The sequence below is a fragment of the Peromyscus leucopus genome, chromosome 11, assembly GCF_004664715.2.
Source record: "Peromyscus leucopus breed LL Stock chromosome 11, UCI_PerLeu_2.1, whole genome shotgun sequence".
Lineage (NCBI taxonomy): Eukaryota > Metazoa > Chordata > Mammalia > Rodentia > Cricetidae > Peromyscus > Peromyscus leucopus.
The window spans coordinates 22,319,488-22,330,057 of NC_051072.1; the positions used below are offsets into that span (position 1 = coordinate 22,319,488).

General features: G+C 39.7%; 1 protein-coding gene across 1 annotated transcript; it reads left to right on the top strand.

Annotated features, from left to right (window-relative positions):
• Window positions 1-72: 72 nt before the first annotated feature.
• On the top strand, window positions 73-9,529 carry Brix1 (biogenesis of ribosomes BRX1). The gene is made up of 10 exons (XM_028895066.2): window positions 73-286; window positions 2,287-2,398; window positions 4,533-4,576; window positions 6,366-6,436; window positions 6,733-6,782; window positions 6,890-6,963; window positions 7,121-7,171; window positions 7,309-7,410; window positions 8,755-8,883; window positions 9,088-9,529. The coding sequence occupies exons 1-10, from the start codon at window positions 128-130 to the stop codon at window positions 9,355-9,357; spliced, it is 1,062 nt and encodes a 353-aa protein (XP_028750899.1). The 5' UTR covers window positions 73-127; the 3' UTR covers window positions 9,358-9,529.
• Window positions 9,530-10,570: the final 1,041 nt, after the last annotated feature.

Consider the following 10,570-nt stretch of genomic DNA (forward strand, 5'->3'; position numbering starts at 1 on the left):
GGAAGAAGAAGGCGCTCTACAGCGGGATGACTAAACCCAGAGCCTAGTGTGTGCTACCATAGAGAACGGAAGGCGGAGCGAGCGGCAGGGCCGAAAGTGCGGCCGGCAGCGAGCTCGGCGGGGCAAGATGGCGGCGACCAAGAGGAAGCGGCGTGGGGGCTTGGAGGTGCAGGCGAAGAAGCCGAAAAGGAGCCGGAAAGATGCCGGGCAGCCCGCTAAGCCGGACGCCGTGGCGAAAGAGGTGGAGGAGGAAGATAGAGATCGCATTCCTGGTCCCGTTTGCAAGGTAAAAGGCCCAGCTGCGGGGCTACGTGTGGCGTAAGCTTCGGGACCCGCTTTTTGGCTACCGACGTGAACAGCCGCTAAAGCTGTCCTGGCTCGCTTGCTCAGGGGTCCCCTGGACTGGGCTGGACAGTGTTTGTGTCTAATTTTCGTGCAGGTGGCCTCCTTAAGACAGCCGTCCGTAGACCCGTAGCCAGCTCACAGGGAGGCGATTGAACGGGGTATTTATTTCTAGTATTGTGTTTTCACTCGTCCCCCGCCTCACCAGGGTTCTGTTTTTCCTTGTTTTTGTTGTTGTTTGTTTTGTTTTGTTTGTTTTTTTTCTCGTTTGGATGTATCTACTCCACACCTTCCATATCTTGCCATGTTGGCCGGTATCAGACAGGGATACCGAAGTTTGCTCGCCAAGCCTTAAAGTTACTGTCTTGTTAGTCTAACTTGTTTGGTTGGATCTTAGGGATAATAAAAAAAACTAGACGAGACCATGAGTTTTACCTGTGTTCAGCGGTGCTCCTTACTATACATAAAGCAAGGTGAGCTTCCTTGGCCTTGGCATCTCCGAGATGATGAACAAGACTTCTTCCAGAAATACTGGCCTTTAGAAGGAAAGGCGGGTTCATAGAAAATTGCATGTGTATTTAGAGGGTGAGCAGAGTTAACTTTCAGTCAGTTGAAAACCCCTTAAGCAAGATGTATTAATGGAGGAAAAGATCTTGCTTTAGACTTGTCAATGCCTGTACTGTGCTTAGTGTATTACTACTGTAGTACTTAGGTAAAAAGGAAATGTAACAAGTGAGCATAAATTGTAGCCCAGTTTTAATTAACAGTTAAATCTTGTACTCTTGTCTGACAGGATAAAAGATGCTTTCGAGAAAAATGAGCTGGATTTTTAGGTTTTTCAACACGTGTTAAGTGCTCTCCCTCTTTTAGGAGCTGGACAGAAACATGTTGGAATCTAATCTGAACCACACTATGGTACATTCATTGGAATTCATGAGACACTTTTAGGATAGTAAGAAAACACGAAGAACTTAGCCTTTGAGCTTGATTTCAAAGAAAGGGTTTAATTTTGATATTCAAAGAGAGAGTGAATGACAGAAGAATTCATCAAAGGCATTAAGGTGGGGAAATACAGAAAATCTAAAAATTAGAGCCAGGTTGGTTGCAGGGCCAGTGTTGGACAGTGGTGAAATAAACAGTCAAAATGTGTTTTAGAATCCAATCATAGAGGGTATATGCCGTTTTGAACTTTGGAAACCCCCGGGAGGTAAAATCATGACTTGGACAGCGCTTTTAAATTATGCTGGTTAGATAACTGTCAGAAGTACTTCTGTCGGGGAAAGCCAGACATTCAGGAGCTTTGCAGCTGATAATCAGTTATCAGGGTTTAAGTAAGGACACTGTAAGATTTACAAATTGTTGTAAAGAGGTACTGTTAGTATTTATGCTTGTGATGTCTATTTAAGAAAATAAGGGCAAATGGGATATTCTGAATTCGAGGAACTGAAATGATGGTAGAGAAAGGAGGAGGGGAGAGAGGAAGGGTGAAGCTTGGGAAGGAAATTTGCCGGATACAAGTATGGTAAAGTTTAGTGTTACACACTTGAGTCTGAAGCTTTACTCTTAATACATGTGTTATTAGGGCTAGAAAGACTTCTTACCTTTCTTTACATAGTTAAAACTGGAAATGAGCATAGGGGACTTAATGGAGAGAATAAAAATTTAAAAAAATGAAAGGGCGCTAAGAATGAATCCTTACAGTAGTAAGAAGCAATTGAAGTGTTCTTTGTTTTGTTTAATGCTTGTTTTAGACAGTTCACTATGTTCCTAGGATAGCCTTACATCCCTAGGTTCAAGGGATCCTCATGCTTCACCCACACTAGCTGGGGCTGTGGAGGTATACCACCATGCCTGGGTCTGGAAACTTTATAACACTGTCAAGAGAACAGACCAGATAAGTTCAGCACAAGATGTTAAAACCTGTTAATGTTTTCTTTTCCTTAGGGCAAATGGAAAAATAAGGAGCGGATCCTCATCTTTTCTTCTAGAGGAATAAATTTCAGAACAAGACACTTAATGCAGGACTTGAGAATGTTGATGCCCCATTCTAAAGCAGGTACTTCAGTATCACGTACTTTAAAATTTGTGTGTATGAACTCACCTCATTTATATAGAACACAATACAAGGGTTGGGGTATAGCACAGTCAGTGAACCCCAGGGCCTGAGTTTAATCCCCAGAACTGCTGCCATAAAGGAGCTGGGTGTGGTAGTTCACGAGAGTTCACAATTACCACTTCGGTTCTGAGGCAGCTGGATACCTGGGACTTGCCGGCAAGCCAGCCTCGCCAAGTTGGCAAGCCCTAGGCCAGTGTAAGTACCCTGTCTCAAAAAACAAGTGGAGCCGTGCCTGAAGATAAACACCGAGGTTGACCTCCAGACGGATGGACGGGAACACACACACATTTCTAAGTTCATTTTTTTCAAGTACCACAGTTTTAAAGAAATTTAGCATTTTATAATAAACTGTTGACAAAATCCACATTTTCTTTACTTTCCTAAACATGTTTCTTAATATAGAAACATTTTCTAAAAGTGTAAGAATACTTTGATTACAATGGCTTCCAAGATCAGAAGATGGGTGAGATGCTAAGGAAGGACTGGCAGGTGTTTCCTTCTGAACTTTAAAAACTTTTCTTTACTTACTTAATTGCTTGCTTATTTTTCTATCTATCTATCTATTTATTTGTTTATTTATTTATTTACTTATTTATTTGAGGCAAGGTCTCACCATGGAGCTTTGGCTAGTCTGGAGGTCACTATATGGACCAGGCTGGCCTTGATCTGCCTGCTTCAGCCCAATGTTGGGACTAAAGTATGTGCCACCACCTGTGGGGCGTTTACCCACCACCCCCACAGCTTCCCAGAGTTTTCTTGAGTGCGATCAGCAGGAAATATTAGATAGAAGGATTTATAGCGGAGAATCTTGTGGAGATAAACAGATAGAAAATAAAGGATAGCCTCGAGAGGGCCTGGAACCTATTCCAACGGGCCCGGACTGTCTCTGGTCCAGGGTTTTTATAGAGACGCCAAGGGGTGGAGCAAAAGACCTCCTCTCCCAGCACAGCCAAGTGCAGGCCATCTCAGACACCTGCACTCAGGCCCGTGGTCCTGATCATCCTCTATTCGGACCTGCTGGGTAAAGCCACGAGGAACCCCAGAACGGGCTCCCACAACCACCCATGGCTTACCAGGGCTCTGTTGTAGAGACTAGTGAAAATGTTAGCTCTTGAGATTCGCTATCTGCACTGCTGTGTGTGGCTGTTTCCTGAGATGTTTTTGTATTGTGTTTTACATCATGGTTTGGTTCTTCAGTGCTGCTCAAGCTGACATTGCCTGTGCTGTCTTCCATCCCTGAAACTAAATCAGAATTTTCTTTGATGCGTTTCATTTCTATGGTTATTCAGAGCCAATTTTAAAATTGGTTTATTTGATTCAAAATTATATTTTCATTAGTTAAAATTAGAAGTTTTGGCCAGGTGTGGAGGTACACACTTTTAGTCCCAGCATTTAGGAGGCAGAAGCAACCTGATCTCTTGAGTTCAAGGCCAGCTTAGTCTACATAGTTTGTCTCTTTAATTTCCGGAGCTGGGTATAGCGGTGCTTACCTATAACTTCAGTGATGGGGAGACGGAGGCAGGAGGATCAGGAATTGAAGGTCATCCTGAATTACATAGGTACTCTGAGGCTAACCTGAACTACATGAGACCCTATCTTAAAAAATAAAAATAGTTTCAGTTTTGAGTAAGGCCAGGTGGCACAGGCCTATAATTTCAGCTACTTGGAAGCTGGGGTCAGATAATTGAAAGTTCAAGGCCTACTGGAGCAAATTAGTGAGACTCTGTCTGAAATTAAAAGTAAAAAGAGGGCTGGGTAAAGTTACACACACACACACACACAAAAACAAACAAACAAACAAACAAACAAAAAAACAAACCATAGCTCAGTGGCAGAGTGTCTGCCTGGCTTGTGCCTTGCCCGGGTTCCAGTCTCCAATACAGTGGCGAGTGTGCACTGCACTATCTGCCCACTGCTTGTTTAGTTTCTATTTAAAAAGAAGGAAGAGGTCGAATGGCTTTAGGTCTAGTCAGTCTTAAAAATCTTCTGTCACATTATCTACATAGCATATGTAATCAAAGCAAGGTAGTCTTCAAATCCGTAATTTACTTGCTTTCTCTTTTTCTTTTTATAGATACTAAAATGGACCGTAAAGATAAATTATTTGTGATAAACGAGGTAATTTTAAAATTAATTACAAATATTTTATTAACTCAAAGATGACTCATTTAACTAAGGGTATTTAGTGACTTGTAAAAAGCATTTTGTGAAAAATTCAAATTTTATTGATTTCACTAATCTGTCAGTTATTTTTCTTCTGTGATAGCTAGTATTATGTGAAACTTACAGTAGGTACTCTTAAGAATTATGAGTTAATGCCGGCGGTGGTGGTGCACGCCTTTAATCCCAGCACTCGGGAGGCAGAGGCAGGCAGATTTCTGTGAGTTCGAGGCCAGCCTGGGCTACCAAGTGAGTTCCAGGAAAGGCACAAAGCTACACAAGAGAAACCCTGTCTCGAAAAAAAAAAAAAAAAAAAAGAATTAGGAGTTAATTAGAATTAACCAACATGTATGAAATTTAAAAAATGTTGGCTATTTATAGAAAACTTATAGAAAGTACTTTATCATAAGTATTAAATGTGCAGAGAAAATTTGTTCTCGAGGTATTACAGACTAGAAATATCAAAACTTCAAAGTACTGTTGGAGATACTAAGCTTATATTTCAAAGCAAGACTTTCTAAACAGTTTTAAGATAATTCTTTGGCTGTTGAAAGGCTTTTATTTGGTAGTTTGGCACAGACGTTGCTATAACATAGCATTATTGTGTAAGCTGTGGCAACATTGTTGGCCAGAACTAGAACAATTCCCTTTTGTCAGGGAGCTTTCAGTCCAGTGAGGGAGATAGGACATAAACAAGACTTATAATTTCAAGTGAAGGTAAGAGGAATAAAGCAGTGTCTGTATTTTTCATTACTGAGCTAGGCTAGAAAAGCCTTTCAGAAGGGGAGTTGTCAACCTACTATTCCAGACTTAAAAAGAAAACTGGTGAGAGAGCATTCCAGAACAGAAGGCAAATCTTTTAAGTCCTTAATATGATTCAAAATGAGCATGGTGTTGCTACCCTTTAATCCTAGCACTTGGGATGTAGGGGCAGGCAGATTTCTTGAGTTCAAGGCCAACCTGATCTACAGAGTGACACAGAAAAAAAAATTTTTTAAGGTATTGATTAAATCATTTTGAAGTAGGGTTTACTTACTTTTGCTTCTTACCAATCCCTTAATTCATGAATAAAAGCCTGTGTAAATAAATTTTTAATTTTAATTTTTATTTATTAATTTTTTTTTTGGTTTTTCGAGACAGGGTTTCTCTGTGTAGCTTTGTGCCTTTCCTGGATCTTGCTCTGTAGTCTAGGCTGGCCTCGAACTTACAGAGATCCACCTGGCTCTGCCTCCCGAGTGCTGGGATTAAAGGCGTGTGCCACCACCGCCTGGCTTAAATTTTATAAAATTAAAGGATAAACCTAAAAGGCTGATGGTTAAAATAAAGGGTATCTTTGGTTTTCTTAGGGCTCTATTTTGTGATACAGTTTAACTGTTGCATCTCTTATTTTCAGTCATTATAGTTTGTGCATGAGACTATTGTCAGAAGAGATCTTCAGTAATAGCACAGACACCTGTTACTCTGGAATATTAGGCTGGCTGGGTGTGAGTCGGCAGAGTATCAGGATAAGGCCAGTCTGGGCTGCATGGTATCCTGCTGGTAAAAAACAAAATACATCGTATCTTAAACTTGTTAAGGTTTACCTTGAGTAGACTGCCAGAAAGGAAATATAATTCTGTGTGTAAATATATGCAGGTTTTTAGTGGCCTTGCTTAAATCTTTCTGGGAAAATCTGGTTATTTATTGCAGTGAATTACTTTCATTCTTAATAATATTATCTGTTCCTCCTCTCCCCCCCTTTTTTTAGGTCTGTGAAATGAAAAACTGCAATAAATGCATCTACTTTGAAGCTAAAAAAAAGCAGGATCTCTATATGTGGTAAGAGAATGTAATAATGGAGTTGAGTTGTTCCTTGTACATCTTACATAACAGGATCATCCTCTTATGTAAAAGGGAGGAATAGAGTAGACTTGTTTGATTGCAGAGTATTTGAAACCCCTAAAGAACATTGAATATTAAAGACATGGGCTGTCTTACACTATAGACATGTGCATTTTATACTATAGATGTCCTATCTTATACTGTAGATGTGCTTTTTATAATCTGCCGGTAGTGGTGAACATTCACTGCATTGTACGTTCTAATCCTTTAAAAGCTTCCTTCATATATTTCAGGCTTTCAAATTCACCTCATGGGCCGTCTGCTAAATTCTTAGTTCAAAATAGTAAGTTTGACTTAACATTTTTTTAATGAAAATTTTAGAAATGTTTGGGGATAATCGTGTCAGAAGTCTTAACTTTGTTTTCATTACATACCCTGGCTGAACTTTAGTTCATACCCTGGCTGAGCTGAAGATGACTGGAAACTGCCTGAAAGGTTCTCGCCCCCTTTTGTCTTTTGACCCTGTAAGTTTCTCATTCAATGCGTGGCATCTAATTTTCTTCTAGTGGTTGATTTTTCAGTAGATAGAGTTACATATATAATTCTATTTAGGTAATATAAAAAAGATTTTAAAGAAGGTACTCTTGATTTCAAATAATGTGTTCATATTTTTATTTCTAGGCTTTTGACGAATTGCCACATTATGCTTTGTTAAAAGAACTCTTAATTCAGGTAAATAGCTTTCCTACAAGTATTTTTAGGAATGTGTAATAGATGAATGCTTTCCTCTGAACTTGCTTGTTAACTTAGACATCCAGAGTATATACTGTGCCTTGGGATGAAAAACTAACAGACTTCTTTTCTACAAGATCTTTAGTACACCACGGTATCATCCCAAGAGTCAGCCATTTGTGGACCACGTGTTTACATTCACCATTCTGGATAACAGGATATGGTTTCGGAACTTCCAGGTTAGCTTTGTTTTACTTATTATTTGTTTAAATGTATTGGGATATGTAGAATTAATGACAATGCAAATGTATAGTCTTGCTTTAAATAGCTCCATTTCTCTTCAAATATTTGTGGCGAATGATTGTCTGCTGCCACACACCTGAAATCATCTCTACCTACTTCTTGTTATGGTTGTTGGTTGATGTGCTATATAACATTTGTAACAAACTACTATACTCATTTAAAAAGGGAAAATAGATTGGAAATCTGTGGGCTGAGTGGCTTCAGCCTTTCCTGAATCCTGTAAGGACCGTTCATTGTTCCTCTTCTGAAGGGTTAGTTAGAATGCAGCAGGTAGAGGGGTAGGCTGCTGTTAAGACTTAGGAAAACACAACTGCTCTAGTAACAACTTAGGTGAGTCATGGCATGACTCATGCAGGAGAAGTAGGGATGCTAGAAATCTCTAAGCAGGAATTTGACAATATAAATGTGCAGAAAAACGGAGAAGTGGAGAACAAGATTTCATGCAGCAATGATGGACATGGGGCTCCTGTCTGCATGTTTTATAGAAGAATCTTTACAATGTCAGTTAAATTTGACTTCGGAGAGTAGACCTATTAAGAATGTTAATGTCAGACAAATCCCTGTGACTTCCCCAGCATGTTCAACATAGTGGGTCCCAGGACAGCCAAGGCTATGTAAAGAGACCCTGTCTCAGCAGATAAACAAAAAGAAGTTAATGTTTGTGAGGCTCAAGATATGAAACAAATTCAGGTGTCTCAATTTACAGAAACCCTGTGGGATAAAGTTCTGGGTGTGTGAGCATGAAGACATCATGTTTGTAATCCTATGTCTGGAGAAGTAGAGACAGGTAGATCCCTAGGGCTTGTTGGCTGGCCAGCCTGGTTTAATAGGTAAGTTCCAGGTACCAGGAGAGGCCATCTCAAAAAGTGGGCTGCTGAGATGGCTCAGCTGGTAAGTGCTTGTCACTCAGCCTGGCAGCCTGAGTTTGTTTGGGGCACAGGTGGCAGGAGAGAACTGATTCCTGTAAGAAGTGGTGTGATTTGCCACTTGCCAAGTTCTCAGCATATCTTTTCAAGATTATCAGTTGTGGTCTTGGGCTTCATTTGTGTTTGTTTGTTTGTTTGTTTGTTTGTGACGGGGTCCCTCTAGCTCTGACTGGCCTGGACGTCAGTATATAGACAGGCATAGATCACCTGCCTCTGCCTCAGTCCCCAGTGCTGAGGGTAAAGAGTGCCCTGCTTGGTTTGTAATTCTTAGAGCATGTTGCGCTGGCGTTTTGGTTAGTTTATCTTTGGCAAGATTATACCCAAACCTGAAGGAATCTTTCTTTTTTATTGAAGATTATAGAAGAAGACGCTGCTCTAGTGGAAATAGGACCTCGTTTTGTCTTAAATCTCATAAAGATTTTTCAGGGAAGCTTTGGAGGACCAACTTTATATGAAAATCCTCATTACCAGTCTCCAAACATGGTAAGCTGGGTATTTTGATTGGTGTGTGGGGTGGGTTGTTTTTTTGTTTTTTGTTTTTGTAATTAGTGTTTTACCTCCTTTATGACTGAATTTGTTTTGCTACACATTTTGCTACGTGCAAATTACTACTGTAAAAAAAATGATTCTGGGTGTGGGGACCTAAGTGAAGACGTGACTCAGAAGCATGTACTCTGTTGTGTCTAGCATCGGCGTATCGTAAGGTCCATCACAGCTGCAAAGTACAGAGAGAAACAGCAAGTCAAAGATGTTCAGAAACTGCGGAAGAAAGAACCAAAGACTATTCTTCCACATGACCCCACTGCAGATGTCTTCGATATACCAGCAGAGGACAAGCCAGTAGAAATACAGTGGGTGAAACCAGAGCCTAAAGTAGATCTGACAGCGAGAAAGAGAAGGATTTACAAAAGGCATCGGAAACTGCAGCAGAAGATGAACAAGGGGAGTGCAAAGTGAATCAGTGGATAACTATCTTTTTTAGTTACTGGATATTTATTTTGTATTCCACGTGTAAATACTTTTAGTATCAAGAACTAGCTATGTCTAATTAAGGTGCCATTTAAAAAAAATTAAAATCTTAAAGGCAATGTTTGTCTTTTTCTAAATAAAGCATCTCCAGAATGCACCAGCTACTTTCTATTCTTTTCAGAGCCCATTTAGTATTACTGAATATTTAGCACACTTACAGCTTAGGCCTGCCCTCTTTGGTTCAAGTTTTAGTTTGGTCAACCTGAAGTTTAATCAGATCTATTGGGTTCTGATTACTTATAAAGGTGTTAGGCACTTTGAGAGCAGAGTTTAGGGGGTGTGGGGTGAGGTCATTTTACTGAGGTTTCACTGCTGAAGTCACTAGTTCATGAAGCCAACTTCTTTATCTCAGTGAAGAATGCATTTGATTCTTAGGTGTTGAAAACCTGCTAATACCTGTCTGTAAGCGTTTTTTAAATTTCACATTTATCTTAGAAGCAATTACTATAATTAGATGTAGTAAAAGGAAAAATAGAGTTAGGATATAAGAAAATTGTAGGATTTTCCTCCTGTGAAAACTACTTAGAGTGTAGAAGACAACTTCAGCTTCTAGAGAGCAGTCGCAATAGTGAAAGCAGCAACTTGATCCTCCAGTGATACGGGGATAGGTGGCTGAGGAGATGCACAGGTGTTGTTTTATATATACTTTAACATACATACATATATATGTTAGAATTGTATCCGATGGTTTTGTTATCCTTTTTCACTTAATGTTGGGTGTTTCCCCACATCTGCAGCATGTTTACTAACTGCATAGCATTCCTATTATAGCTATAATAGCATCATATGCTTTATCCCTTCAAAGATACTTCAGTTTTCTTTTTGTCTTTCTATTGTGATGTCTGGTTAATATTTCTATACAGAAACCTCTGTACAAGACTCATGGTTAAAACTGCTCAAAGTTTTAAACAAGGCTTTCTGATATTTTTGTAAGGTCCAAAATTGTACCTTGCCAGACATTAGAACATTCATATCCTTGTGTGGCTTGACAGAGTACCAACTCCAAAAGGATTTTGTGTGTGTGTGTGGGGTGCTGAACTAACTTTGTTTTTCTGTGGTAGGGTTGTTTTTCACTTATATCTAGAAGTTTTATGTAGTTACTTGTTCTAGATATAATTCCTAGTTTAGTTTTTGATTTTTT

Excerpts from the sequence above, each read along its gene's own strand:
- Brix1 (XM_028895066.2), top strand. The coding sequence starts at position 128 with ATGGCGGCGACCAAGAGGAAGCGGCGTGGGGGCTTGGAGGTGCAGGCG. Across the intron at positions 2,399-4,532 it reads GATGCCCCATTCTAAAGCAG|ATACTAAAATGGACCGTAAA; the intron begins GTACTTCAGTAT and ends TTCTTTTTATAG. Across the intron at positions 7,411-8,754 it reads TATGGTTTCGGAACTTCCAG|ATTATAGAAGAAGACGCTGC; the intron begins GTTAGCTTTGTT and ends TTTTTATTGAAG.